Source organism: Alligator sinensis, unplaced genomic scaffold, assembly GCF_000455745.1.
Source record: "Alligator sinensis unplaced genomic scaffold, ASM45574v1 scaffold2_1, whole genome shotgun sequence".
Classification (NCBI taxonomy): Eukaryota; Metazoa; Chordata; order Crocodylia; family Alligatoridae; genus Alligator; species Alligator sinensis.
Window position 1 is genome coordinate 320445 of NW_005842712.1, and position 10376 is coordinate 330820.

Here is a 10376-nt window from a genome sequence, read left to right on the forward strand (position 1 = left end):
TGTGGTAGTGGAAATAGTGGAGAATATATGAACAACAGAAGTCTCTCTATTTGAAATGCAGTCCCAGAACAATGCACTGATTTCTTTGTATTTCTTTCATAACCCAATCAATGTAACTTCTTCAGTTTCATTAGTTGGGTATATGGCCATTCATTAATCATTCAGCTCAATACAATGTACACAATGAACATTGAAGGAAACCAGTTTCACAAAAAGAAAGTATTTGCTGTGAAATAAGCATCTGATTGTGGGAGTTGTTCAGCCACATATACACATACACATACACAGCCAACTACAGCCACAGTAGACTCTAGTTACGTGGGAGAAGTCAAATCCTGTTCTTTTCTCTGAACTGACCTATGCTCAACTCAGTGTTGATGGCTGTAATTAGTGTTGGAATACATTAGTGAGATAACCTGGTTGGGGCATAAAAAAAGCTTAAAGCAACTATCAAAAGGCTATGATATGGAAAAATATGCTAATTAGTAGATAGTATATTCAGGACACCACTTTTTCCTATGTTAAACCAGTAGAGTAGGTAGGGTTCAGTATGGGGTGAGGACAAAATCTTCCACTTTCAGGTCACAGGGCTAGTAACAAAATATTCTCTTCTGACCTTGCCAAGAAGAGAGCGACTTGGGTCTCTGAGGCTCATGGATAACTGCCCCCTCCTCTTTCTCAGGTCCAAACTATGTGCTATAAACAGGCCCAGGGAGCTACTGTGGAGATGATGTCTGACCTAGAGGTAGATGCAAGCCTCGTGAGCAGACTCAGTAAATCTTCTGCCCCTCTGTGTGGTAGAATCACATCAGCTTTGCACTGCTAGGGATCTCTAGATATTCAGGAGGAGGTGGTCAAGACACTTTTGATTTCTGAAATGAGTCCCTAGGTAACCATTCAGGCTGTAATATGCTTCTCTCTCTGGTCTCCTCTTTCCTATCCATCTTGGCTACTCCATTCTGCAGTAAATATGAAGACAATAGATACTATTTTTGTAAATGAATAAAATGGATCATTTATTGTTAGTGCAGGCTGTCTCCAGAAATTCCCCAGTGGTGCAGATGTTCTCAAGGGGGACCATATTTATTATTCTATAGAGATACCCACTGACTTACACAACAGTTTGAGATGGAGCCCCTGCCCTGAAGACTTAATGGCTTGTTAGACATGAACAATGCAGAAGACACACACATAGGGGGGCTCTAGGGAAATGAGTGGCCCAACCTGCAGGCCATTCCCTGTCCCGGTTAGAACATGAAGCATCTGCGCAGTTGTGTCCATTGCACCTCCATGTTCTGGAGCCCTGCAGACCTGTAGGCTTCTTTGAATGAGGGCATTGTATACCTTTGTAACTTCTGTTGCTCAAACTTGCTGCACACACTAGAGGCTCCTTGTGCCCCTCCATTCCTCATGACAAGCTTCTGTGAACAGTTCCCAATGACTGTCTTTATGCCACAGATTCCCAGTAACTTTTCCCATCATCTCCCACATGCCTGGGGCTCTGTGCACCCTCAGTGGCCTTCCCCACTCCAAAGTCCTTCATCCCCTTCATCCTCATCCAAGGCAGGAGTTATGCATGTGCCATTCTCCACTCTCCCCTCCCAGTCACTCATGTCTAGCATACTAAGGGTGTGTGTACATCTCCATATCAGAGATTGTCTGCCCTGTATTCTTCCCTTCTCTCCATGCTAGGAACATTGTGTCCCTTTTCCCTGCTTCTCCATGTCAGGTACTCCCCATTTCTCCCCCAGAAGATATTTGTTACTAGGAGCCCCTATTCTGGCTTCTGTGGCAGAAGCAGTGTGTGTATGCCCCTGCCCCATTTCCTACCTTGTCCCCCATCGCTTGCCCTCAGTCTTCTTTCTGCAGGAGAACAAAGTAACTTCTGGTGTCAGCTGTGTGCAGAAGGTGAGTAGACATGAAATGAGTACTGTTATTTCTGAAAGCCTAATATGGTGTTATCAACCGGTGAACTGACCTATTACAGAGATGCTGGAATTTGTGGCTTTTTTAAACAGACATCAGAGGTTCCATGCATTCTCCATTCTCTCCCCATCTCCCTGATTTACCTTCATACCAGTAGGATTCTTGCTATTTAGCCCTGCCATTTTTGAGCTGCTTGGATGCAGTGCTGCAAGGATATCACATTGCACACAGACAAATAGGTAAATGCTGTCAAATTGAGGGTCAGGTCCCCACAGGCTCACCAGTGACTACAGACCAAATGAAGGCTTAGACCATAGATTAAAGTTCCCTGGAACCTGCAAGGACCCCAGCTTGGGAAAGGGCAGATGGTGCAGCTTGGGACAACTGCACCATCTGGAGCCTTAAGTCAGTGCCAGGGCTCTGTTGGAATCCTATTGACTAAAGGCTGTGTAGCAGCTGTACATTCACTAACCACCCTGGCTACATCTACATGTTTTACTCACATTGCTCCCATTCACAACCCTATCTCAGGAGACATCACAAGTAGTATGACTTGTCCTAGGTTTCTCCCCACTATAAAAAAAAAAGACACATTGGGATATGTCTGGACCATTTATAATTCTTGAAGGCTGGGATTCTGACCTCTTTTTTATTTGCACAGCACCCATTTTGAGCAAAGAGCACTAGCACTGATACTAAAAATAATGTGGATTATTACTAAAATGTAACTGTTGGTACTATAATCTATGAATTTAAAAATACATTTAAAACTTTTGAGATATATTTTCCTAAGTTATCTATATCGATATCAATATCGATATCGATATAGATATCTATCTATCTATATCTCTATATATCTATCTTTCTTAAGAAATGTATTTTCTTCATTTTAACCTGGTCTAACTGACTAATTAATACTTTTGTTTATCCCAAATTTGAGCATATTGCAAATCATTATAAATTGTAAATTAATCCTGACTATGTATGTGCTTGCTTTTCTTTCAACCCATTCCTGGAATTTTTCCTGATTGCTGAGAAGCCAGGAGAGAATTCATGTAATGAGAAGTGATGCTAAATGTGCTTTTCTTTATATTTCTCATTTCTTCTTAAGAACAGGATCCCAGACTTCTGCTTCTGCTATTACAGGGAAGATGGCTGCTCATATCAAAGAAGAAAAAACTCAGGTTTTACCTGACTTTCTGAATCTGAATGATTTGGCCTGCAAAACTATGGGAGGAAAGGTAAATGTAATACAATTAACAATGTATGGTTTAGATGCAGATTGTACTTGGTACTTCTGCAGCTATTTCCAGTTGAAGATCTAAAAGGTTTTGCAAACACTAATGAATTAAGCTTCTCAGCATCCCTACACTTTAAGCATAATTATCCATATTTTACAGATGGGGAAAAATGAAACACAAGAAAATTAAGATATTTGCTAAGGGTTACCCAAAAGTCTGGAACAGCCAGGAGCAGTTCCCAGGACTCTTGTTTAGCTTCCTGACCCTCTCACCACAAGATTTTTCCTTAATATTCTGAGAAATGCTGCTGACCTATTAAAGCTGCAGGCCTACTAATACAAATCTCAATTTACTGTTTTTTTGAAAATTTGGGAGCCAAGATCCAGTCTGCTAGGTCTACTGATACACAAAAGAAGAACTCACAGTTACTTGGCAACATCTTCCTCAGGTTGCCTGAGTTTTACATTTCATTTCTATTTGCTTTATGTTAGTATAGACTGTTTGTAAAAGATTTGGGGATCCTTTCAAATGAATGGTGCTGTATGCCATCAAAAATACTATTTTAATATGGAGGAGGAAAAATATATGCCCATATACCCTCGAATTTCTTTGTGTTATAAAGCCCCATACAACCCTCTTTGGCATGAAAGAAGAGAGGTTGTATTATTACATATAGGTCATGGGAGAAAAGAGGGCTTGTTTTTATGGTGTGTTGGAAAGTCATTTATAAACTTGGAAAAATAGCAATTCCAGCAAAGTTAATACCTGATAATGAAGTGAGTAGCTGGCAGCTGCTACTTTCAGATAAGAATTTTATAAGTGATGCAACTTGAAATTGAATTGCTTGTTAAATACTATGTAAAGCTATTTAAAATACTGAAAGGAATATAAATATAGGGCCACATGAAACAGTCACAAAGCCGATGCCCCTGAAAAAATCTGTATGTAGCAGTGGCAGTACAGTATAGATATTGTTCCCTAATCTAGTCTACCCAAGAAAATTTATGGAGCATTCTGTTGGTTCTCAAGACCAGGTCCAAAGTGATCTTGTAGGCTTTTCCAGCTAGGTGTCACAATGCCTAAAATTAAGGGGAGGGAAATGGAGCAGTACTTGGAGAGGGGGAGGGGCTCAGAGAAGCAGTTGGGGAAGGAGCAGGAGTTGGGAGTCAATGCTAGCTTGAGGGTTTGGTCCTGCAGGAGCTATAGGGGTAGATGCTACCAAATTCAGTGTTGCCATGTTCTGGTAGTGGTGAGATTCAACAGCACTGGGCAATGGCTCTGGCTGATTATTAAAGTGGCACTATCTTATACTTTAGACTTAACTTGTGACACACTTGCCAAAAAGGTTGGTCAACACTGGTCTGTTGGACCCCTGGCCCTGCAAAGGAAAATTTATACAAACCATTAAGTACAGGTTTTCCTCACTTTATGCAGGTTCTGTATGTGCGAATTCACTCTTATATGATGGCCCTTTTTAGACCAAAAATTCTTTATATGCAATGTAAATTCACTCTTATGTAATTGGTGTGGTGGAAGCCCACAGTCAGCTGCTTTGTACAGTGCATTATGGGAGTGATGTGCACCAAAATATAGTCTCCTGTGTGGATCTGTGTTCCTCGCTTGTTGTCTGCGACACATGTTTCTGTAGTTTCCATCCCCATTATGGTACCATTCACCACCACCCTGTGCTTGTGTGTACTGTCTGCTGTTGGTGAGTACCAAAATTGTCTTGTAAAAGTAGTACAAATGGATCTGGGGGTCAGTACAGTCGAGGTTTTGGAACATATCCCTATTTGTTACATTGTAAAGTGGGTTTACTTTATGTGAATTCGAGTTATGCATCATTTTCCAGGAACACATGTACAGCATAAAGCAAGGGAAACCTGTAGAATATTCATGTTCAGGACAGGAATACTATGTACTGGGGTCACTGCCAACCAGATTATTGGCACTCTTTAACTTTTACTTCTCTAAATTGACATAGATAAGCTTTTATGTAATAGAGAAGATAGACTCGATCTCTTTAAGAGCAGTTCAGTTTCATGTGTGAAGATTGCAAAGTCTAAGATGATAAATTATTTTAAAGAAAAATGTCCTCAGATACAAACTGAAACCTATCATTGGCTGCATGATTTAGTTTAATGCCAGTGGGTGCATCTACACATGCAATTAATTCAAAGCAATAAATGCCAGAGCAGTTGGAACCAGAGTAAACTATCCCCGGGTGCAGCGTCTACACGCCCCCTGTGACAGCAGCAATTTGAGCCTCCAAAGAACAATTGAATTCAGTGGGGCTCTGTAGAGGATTATTGCAGGATTAGAACCTAATGAAAGACACACATACAAAGAAATATAAGGACTTTTTAAATATCATTTTGTACGCCGTTGGCAAGTAAATATGTTCTTTTTGTTTAATTCCTTGGTACGTTTCACTATGAAATAAAAATGTTTTTATTTTCTACATAGGTTTTATTTGCAACAGATGACTTTTTTGCTCCTGCAGACAACCTTTTAAAGGTACAGTAGGGAAGCAATCAGCTATCTGACAAGTTTTCATGGACTTTTTGTTTTGGGGACTGTTAATTACTTTGCAGTGGGGTTGGCACTTTCTGACAGAAAACTGTTTTTTTGGAAAATTTCTGATCAACCATGAACATGAAAGGATTTGTGTTTTTGTTTTTAATATAAATAAATGCTAAAAACACTAGGTTTAATATGATAGCTTGTAGGCTATATCTAAACCCAAAGGATCTGTTTCTCCACTATATTTTGCATCATTAAATCAGTTACATCTGTGCAAAGTCTCTGGAAAATAGGTATAGGGTGAACCAATTGGTTATAATGATGGTATCCAAATTGGCACTCAGGCATCTTGTGCCCTGTGTTTGTTGCTCTTTTGGATAAAGGAAGCATTTGCATAGGCTTGATTATGATTACCAAATGTTTTGATTCTTGATTACTGATTTAATTCAATTGCTGGCTCATTACTGCAATAATAACAGCTTCTGTATTCTGATTACACATTAGCACCTTTCAGGCATAACAGTACAGTCAAAACTATTTCAGTGAATCAAGTGGGATATTTCCCTTACAACTATATTTCCTTCCATCAACCAGTAAGTAATGACTTCAAGGCTTCTTTAGAGATATTCTTTTCCAAGTGCATCTTTTGTGAGGAAGAAACCTTAAAATAAATTTTAGCTCCGATTAGAATTTATAATGTTTTATTTACACAGCAAAAACTGTAATCTAAATAAATGGTTCTACAGTCATTCCACATGTAAAAATACCACTGAAATCAGTTACCAAGGATTTAAAGTATTTGCCTAATCAGAAGAAAATTTTAGTACAATTGAAGGCAATATCCTTAGGTGGTCAGCATAAATCCATTGACTAATACAGCTTATAATTTTTCAGTGCTATTTTTTCTAGATTAGAATGGCATATATTATATACCTTTTCTATTAGCATCAGCTTTGGGGCTTGAAACTTGCATGTTAAATGCTGGACACAAATCTGTTTTCAGTATGCTAAAGTCAACAGTTGTATGGATAAATGACTGCAAGCAGAATAAGCTTGTGCTTATTTTTCAGAAACAGAATCCAGAATTCAAAGTAGATACATTTACTGCATATGGCAAGTGGATGGATGGATGGGAGACAAGGAGGAAAAGGACTCCAGGTAATAACAGTAAATACTAGTCAGTTAATACCTAATAACAGCAAGGGATTTTCAGACCACAAAAAAACATTGACAATTGGTGGAAAGAAGGGATGAAATTGGCTCACTTTATTACTACACCTTCCAGTTTTAAGGGTGGTTAATTTGTAATGGCTTAATTTGAATGAGCCAGAAACTCCTGATGGAAGTTTTGGAGTATTGACTATCAGATGGACAGCAATGACAGTCTTGAGTTTGTCAGATCTATGTATTTCCAGACCTTCACTTTTTGCAAAGCCCTACAGAACAGTAGGATTTTCATTGGTAGATAAAATTAATGTGAAAAACCTCCAGAAATGGCTTACAGACTTCATGGGAATTTGGAAATGCCTATTCTGTGATGAGCCGTGTCATGAACAGCTATTTTGTTTTCATGGTTTCATAGTTGTTAGGGGCTGGGAGGGACCTTACTCATCGGGTGTATGCCTGATATATGCTTCTGACATACTTATAGGCTGCTACAAAGTCCTCTGAGTCTTCTCTTCTCCAGGCTGAACAGTCCCAAGTCTTTCAGCCTCTCCTTGTATGACCTGATCTCAAGGCCTTTAATCATGTGCATGGCCCTCCTTTAGACTGTCTCGAGCTTCTTCACATCCTTCCTGAAGTGCAGCGCCCAGAACTGGATGCAATACTCCAGCTCCAATCTCACCAAGGCTGAGTAGAGAGGGAGGATGACATCCTTAGCCCTGCTTGAGATGCCTCTGTAGATGCATGTCAATGTTTGATTAGCTCTGGCAGCCATGGCATCACATTGGTGGCTCCTGTTCATTTTATTGTCTATGACAACACCCAGGTCTCATTCAGTTGTGGTGCTGGCAAGCGTAACACTGCCAAGCCTGTATTTTGATTTGAACTGGCAAGTACTAGACCAATGGTTCTCAACCAGAGTTGTGCACTAAGCTGGGGTGCCACAAGCCCCCATCTGGGGTGCTGTGATGCAGGTGCTGCTACTCTAGCAGCAGCCAGTTCAAACTGCCCTGTGTGCACACCTGCTGCATTAGAGCTGTGATTAGCCTAGCAGGCAGGAGCTGACATGGCTGTAGCCTTTTCCAGTTGGGCCTCTCCCATGTTCCTTCCAGATACAGCCAAGGGACAGTTCCACCCATGCATCTCTTTTCTGGGAGGAGTGCAGGAGGGCCAGGCCAAGAAGGGCTACACAGCATAAACAGGCATCTCCTGCCTGCTTTAGCCTGAATCCAACCCTAATGCAGCAGAAATGTGCACACATGCCACAGCCCTTCCAAGCTAGCTGTGCAGCAGGCACATGGGGCAACTTTGTTTTGGAGGCAGAAATACCTGGCTGTGAAGCACTAAAGTAACTGGAGGCAGTAGAGCAGTGGTTCTCAACCAGGGGTGATGCCACATTCAAAAAAATGGTGGAGCTCATCTTTTCTCTTTAATGCATATACATCTCTATATTTTGAGATGAGACAAACATAGTCAAAATTGTTTGGAATAATTCTTTCTAGGAAGAGTGTTAACTGGAAAATACATTATTTTTACACACAACATCCAGTGCTTTTCAGAAAGCTACTCCAATGACCAGAAAGTAGGTGCTCTTCATGTTTGGTCAAATACACCTTATGTGTCTTTAAATAATTTTTTATTTTAATTGTATGCATAGTCCTCCAAAAATAAACTGAAATGTGTTGCAGTTTGTTGATTGCTTTACACAGATCTGTAACTTAATTTTTATTTCAGAGCCTACAGTTATGCAAAAAAGTATCTTAATGTCTCCCAACTTTGGTATCAATGAAGACTGGATCTAAAGACTGGAGTTTGGTCAAACTCTTAGTGTCATTTAGATACCAAGAATGATTGTATTCTCTGAATGTCCAAGTGAACTAGCCCTTTTATTTCTTAGTTACACATGACACTTATTAGAAAAGCCATTTGTTTTCTTATCCCTCAGGACATGATTGGTGCATTATCCAGTTGGGAGTACCAGGCACTATCCATGGATTTGAAGTAAACACATCTTTCTTTGCTGGAAATTGTGCTCCCCGTATATCTGTTCAGGCAGCATGCTTGAAACGAGGTAATTAATGAATTAATATCTGAAAGGTCTCCAGATGTCACAGTGGAAGAACTTTTGCCTGTTAAATTGTACTGCTAATGTGATATCCAGAGGAGAAAGTTAAATATGACTTTTTTTTTAATAGAAGACAGAATGATTTAATTTCAGGCACTGTGGGGTTAGCAGCTAAAATAATCTCACACCTGGAAATACCACTTTAGCACTTCTGGGAATAACAAAACAGTATCAGGATGAGGTGTGACTGAGGCTGTGAATGGTTGGGGATACAACTGTTGATTTTCATTGTTTTTTTAATCTCATATTAACATCCATTACCCAATGGTGCTATGTGTATTTAATGAAATATAGTCTAAAGAAGGATACACTTCCTGGTTTCTGAGGGGAAAAATCTGTCATAGAGGATTAAATCCAGAATCGAGCAACCGGCTAGATAATCCAGGCTATATGTATAGTAGAAGTAATTGTATTATTCCTCTTGCCTCAGATGGCTCTAGACTCGAGCAGGTGTGACCAAGACACAGGGGAGCAGTGACAGCATTATTTCCTATGGTTCCCAGATGAGTTGGGCATTACTGCTCTAGAGCTATTTCAAGAAAAAGAAAGAGGGAGCGCCCTGATCTCTCTATGTAACTTTTCTGCCATGGAAGAATGTGGTAGGAGCAAATGTTCCAACACCACCAGTTTGCTTCCCCATCCTTGTTCCATTCTCTCCTTTCCCTTGCTAGTGCCATGCTGATAACTTGTGCAGGTTCTGTGCTGTGCAGAATATGATGCTTTCCTCCATGCTCATCTGTATAGCATCCCCTTGTTTGGGAAAGATGCCCTGGTTCTGCTGCCAAGAAGCATTCTGTGGTTGCACAAGGCACAACTATATATGGTTCCCAAGGAGTGCAGGAGAACAAGGTGTTTTAAAAAGAATAATATTTGAAATAATTAAAGTGGAATCACTATTTTTGTCAATAGAAATAATGTCATACATATTTGTTTGGCATAGGTAGGTATGCATATTAAAGGATCAAATTCCTAGAGTAGCATTCCTCTGAGCAAAAAATGGTATTATCACTTCTGTTATTCTAAATATTTTTTGCTTAATCTGGACCAGGTTGGATATTAGGAAGAACTTTCTGACTCTGAGGGAACCGGCTACTTAGAGAGGTTGTGGAATCTCCATTCTTGAACGTTTTTAAGTGTAGGTGAGACAGAAACTGGACTGGGTTGTTTTAGTTATCCTGCCTTGAGTAGGGGGACTCCTGAGGTCCCTTCCAACCCTACTTTTCTATCCTTCTATGAAAATTACACTATAATTATATGATGCTATTTATTGACTATTTTTGTGATGATATTATTTCTGCAGTTGAGATACCAGAATTGTGGCCAAGAGGGGACAGAATAGGAACTGCAGCTTCTGATGAAGAATTTGAAGCTGTCAAGAAGGTACATAATATCAGCAG

The 10376-nt window shown here is 40.0% G+C and overlaps 1 protein-coding gene across 1 annotated transcript in view; it reads left to right on the forward strand.

Moving 5' to 3' along the window:
• The first annotated feature begins 3051 nt into the window (after positions 1-3051).
• ALLC (allantoicase) overlaps positions 3052-10376 on the forward strand; it is a 22279-nt gene continuing 14954 nt past the window's right edge. Inside the window, exons 1-5 of the mRNA XM_025216210.1 lie at positions 3052-3167; positions 5634-5684; positions 6761-6848; positions 8800-8925; positions 10280-10359. Coding sequence (XP_025071995.1) covers positions 3078-3167; positions 5634-5684; positions 6761-6848; positions 8800-8925; positions 10280-10359 — 435 coding nt within the window. The 5' untranslated portion in view covers positions 3052-3077. The remainder of the gene's footprint in view (positions 3168-5633; positions 5685-6760; positions 6849-8799; positions 8926-10279; positions 10360-10376) is intronic.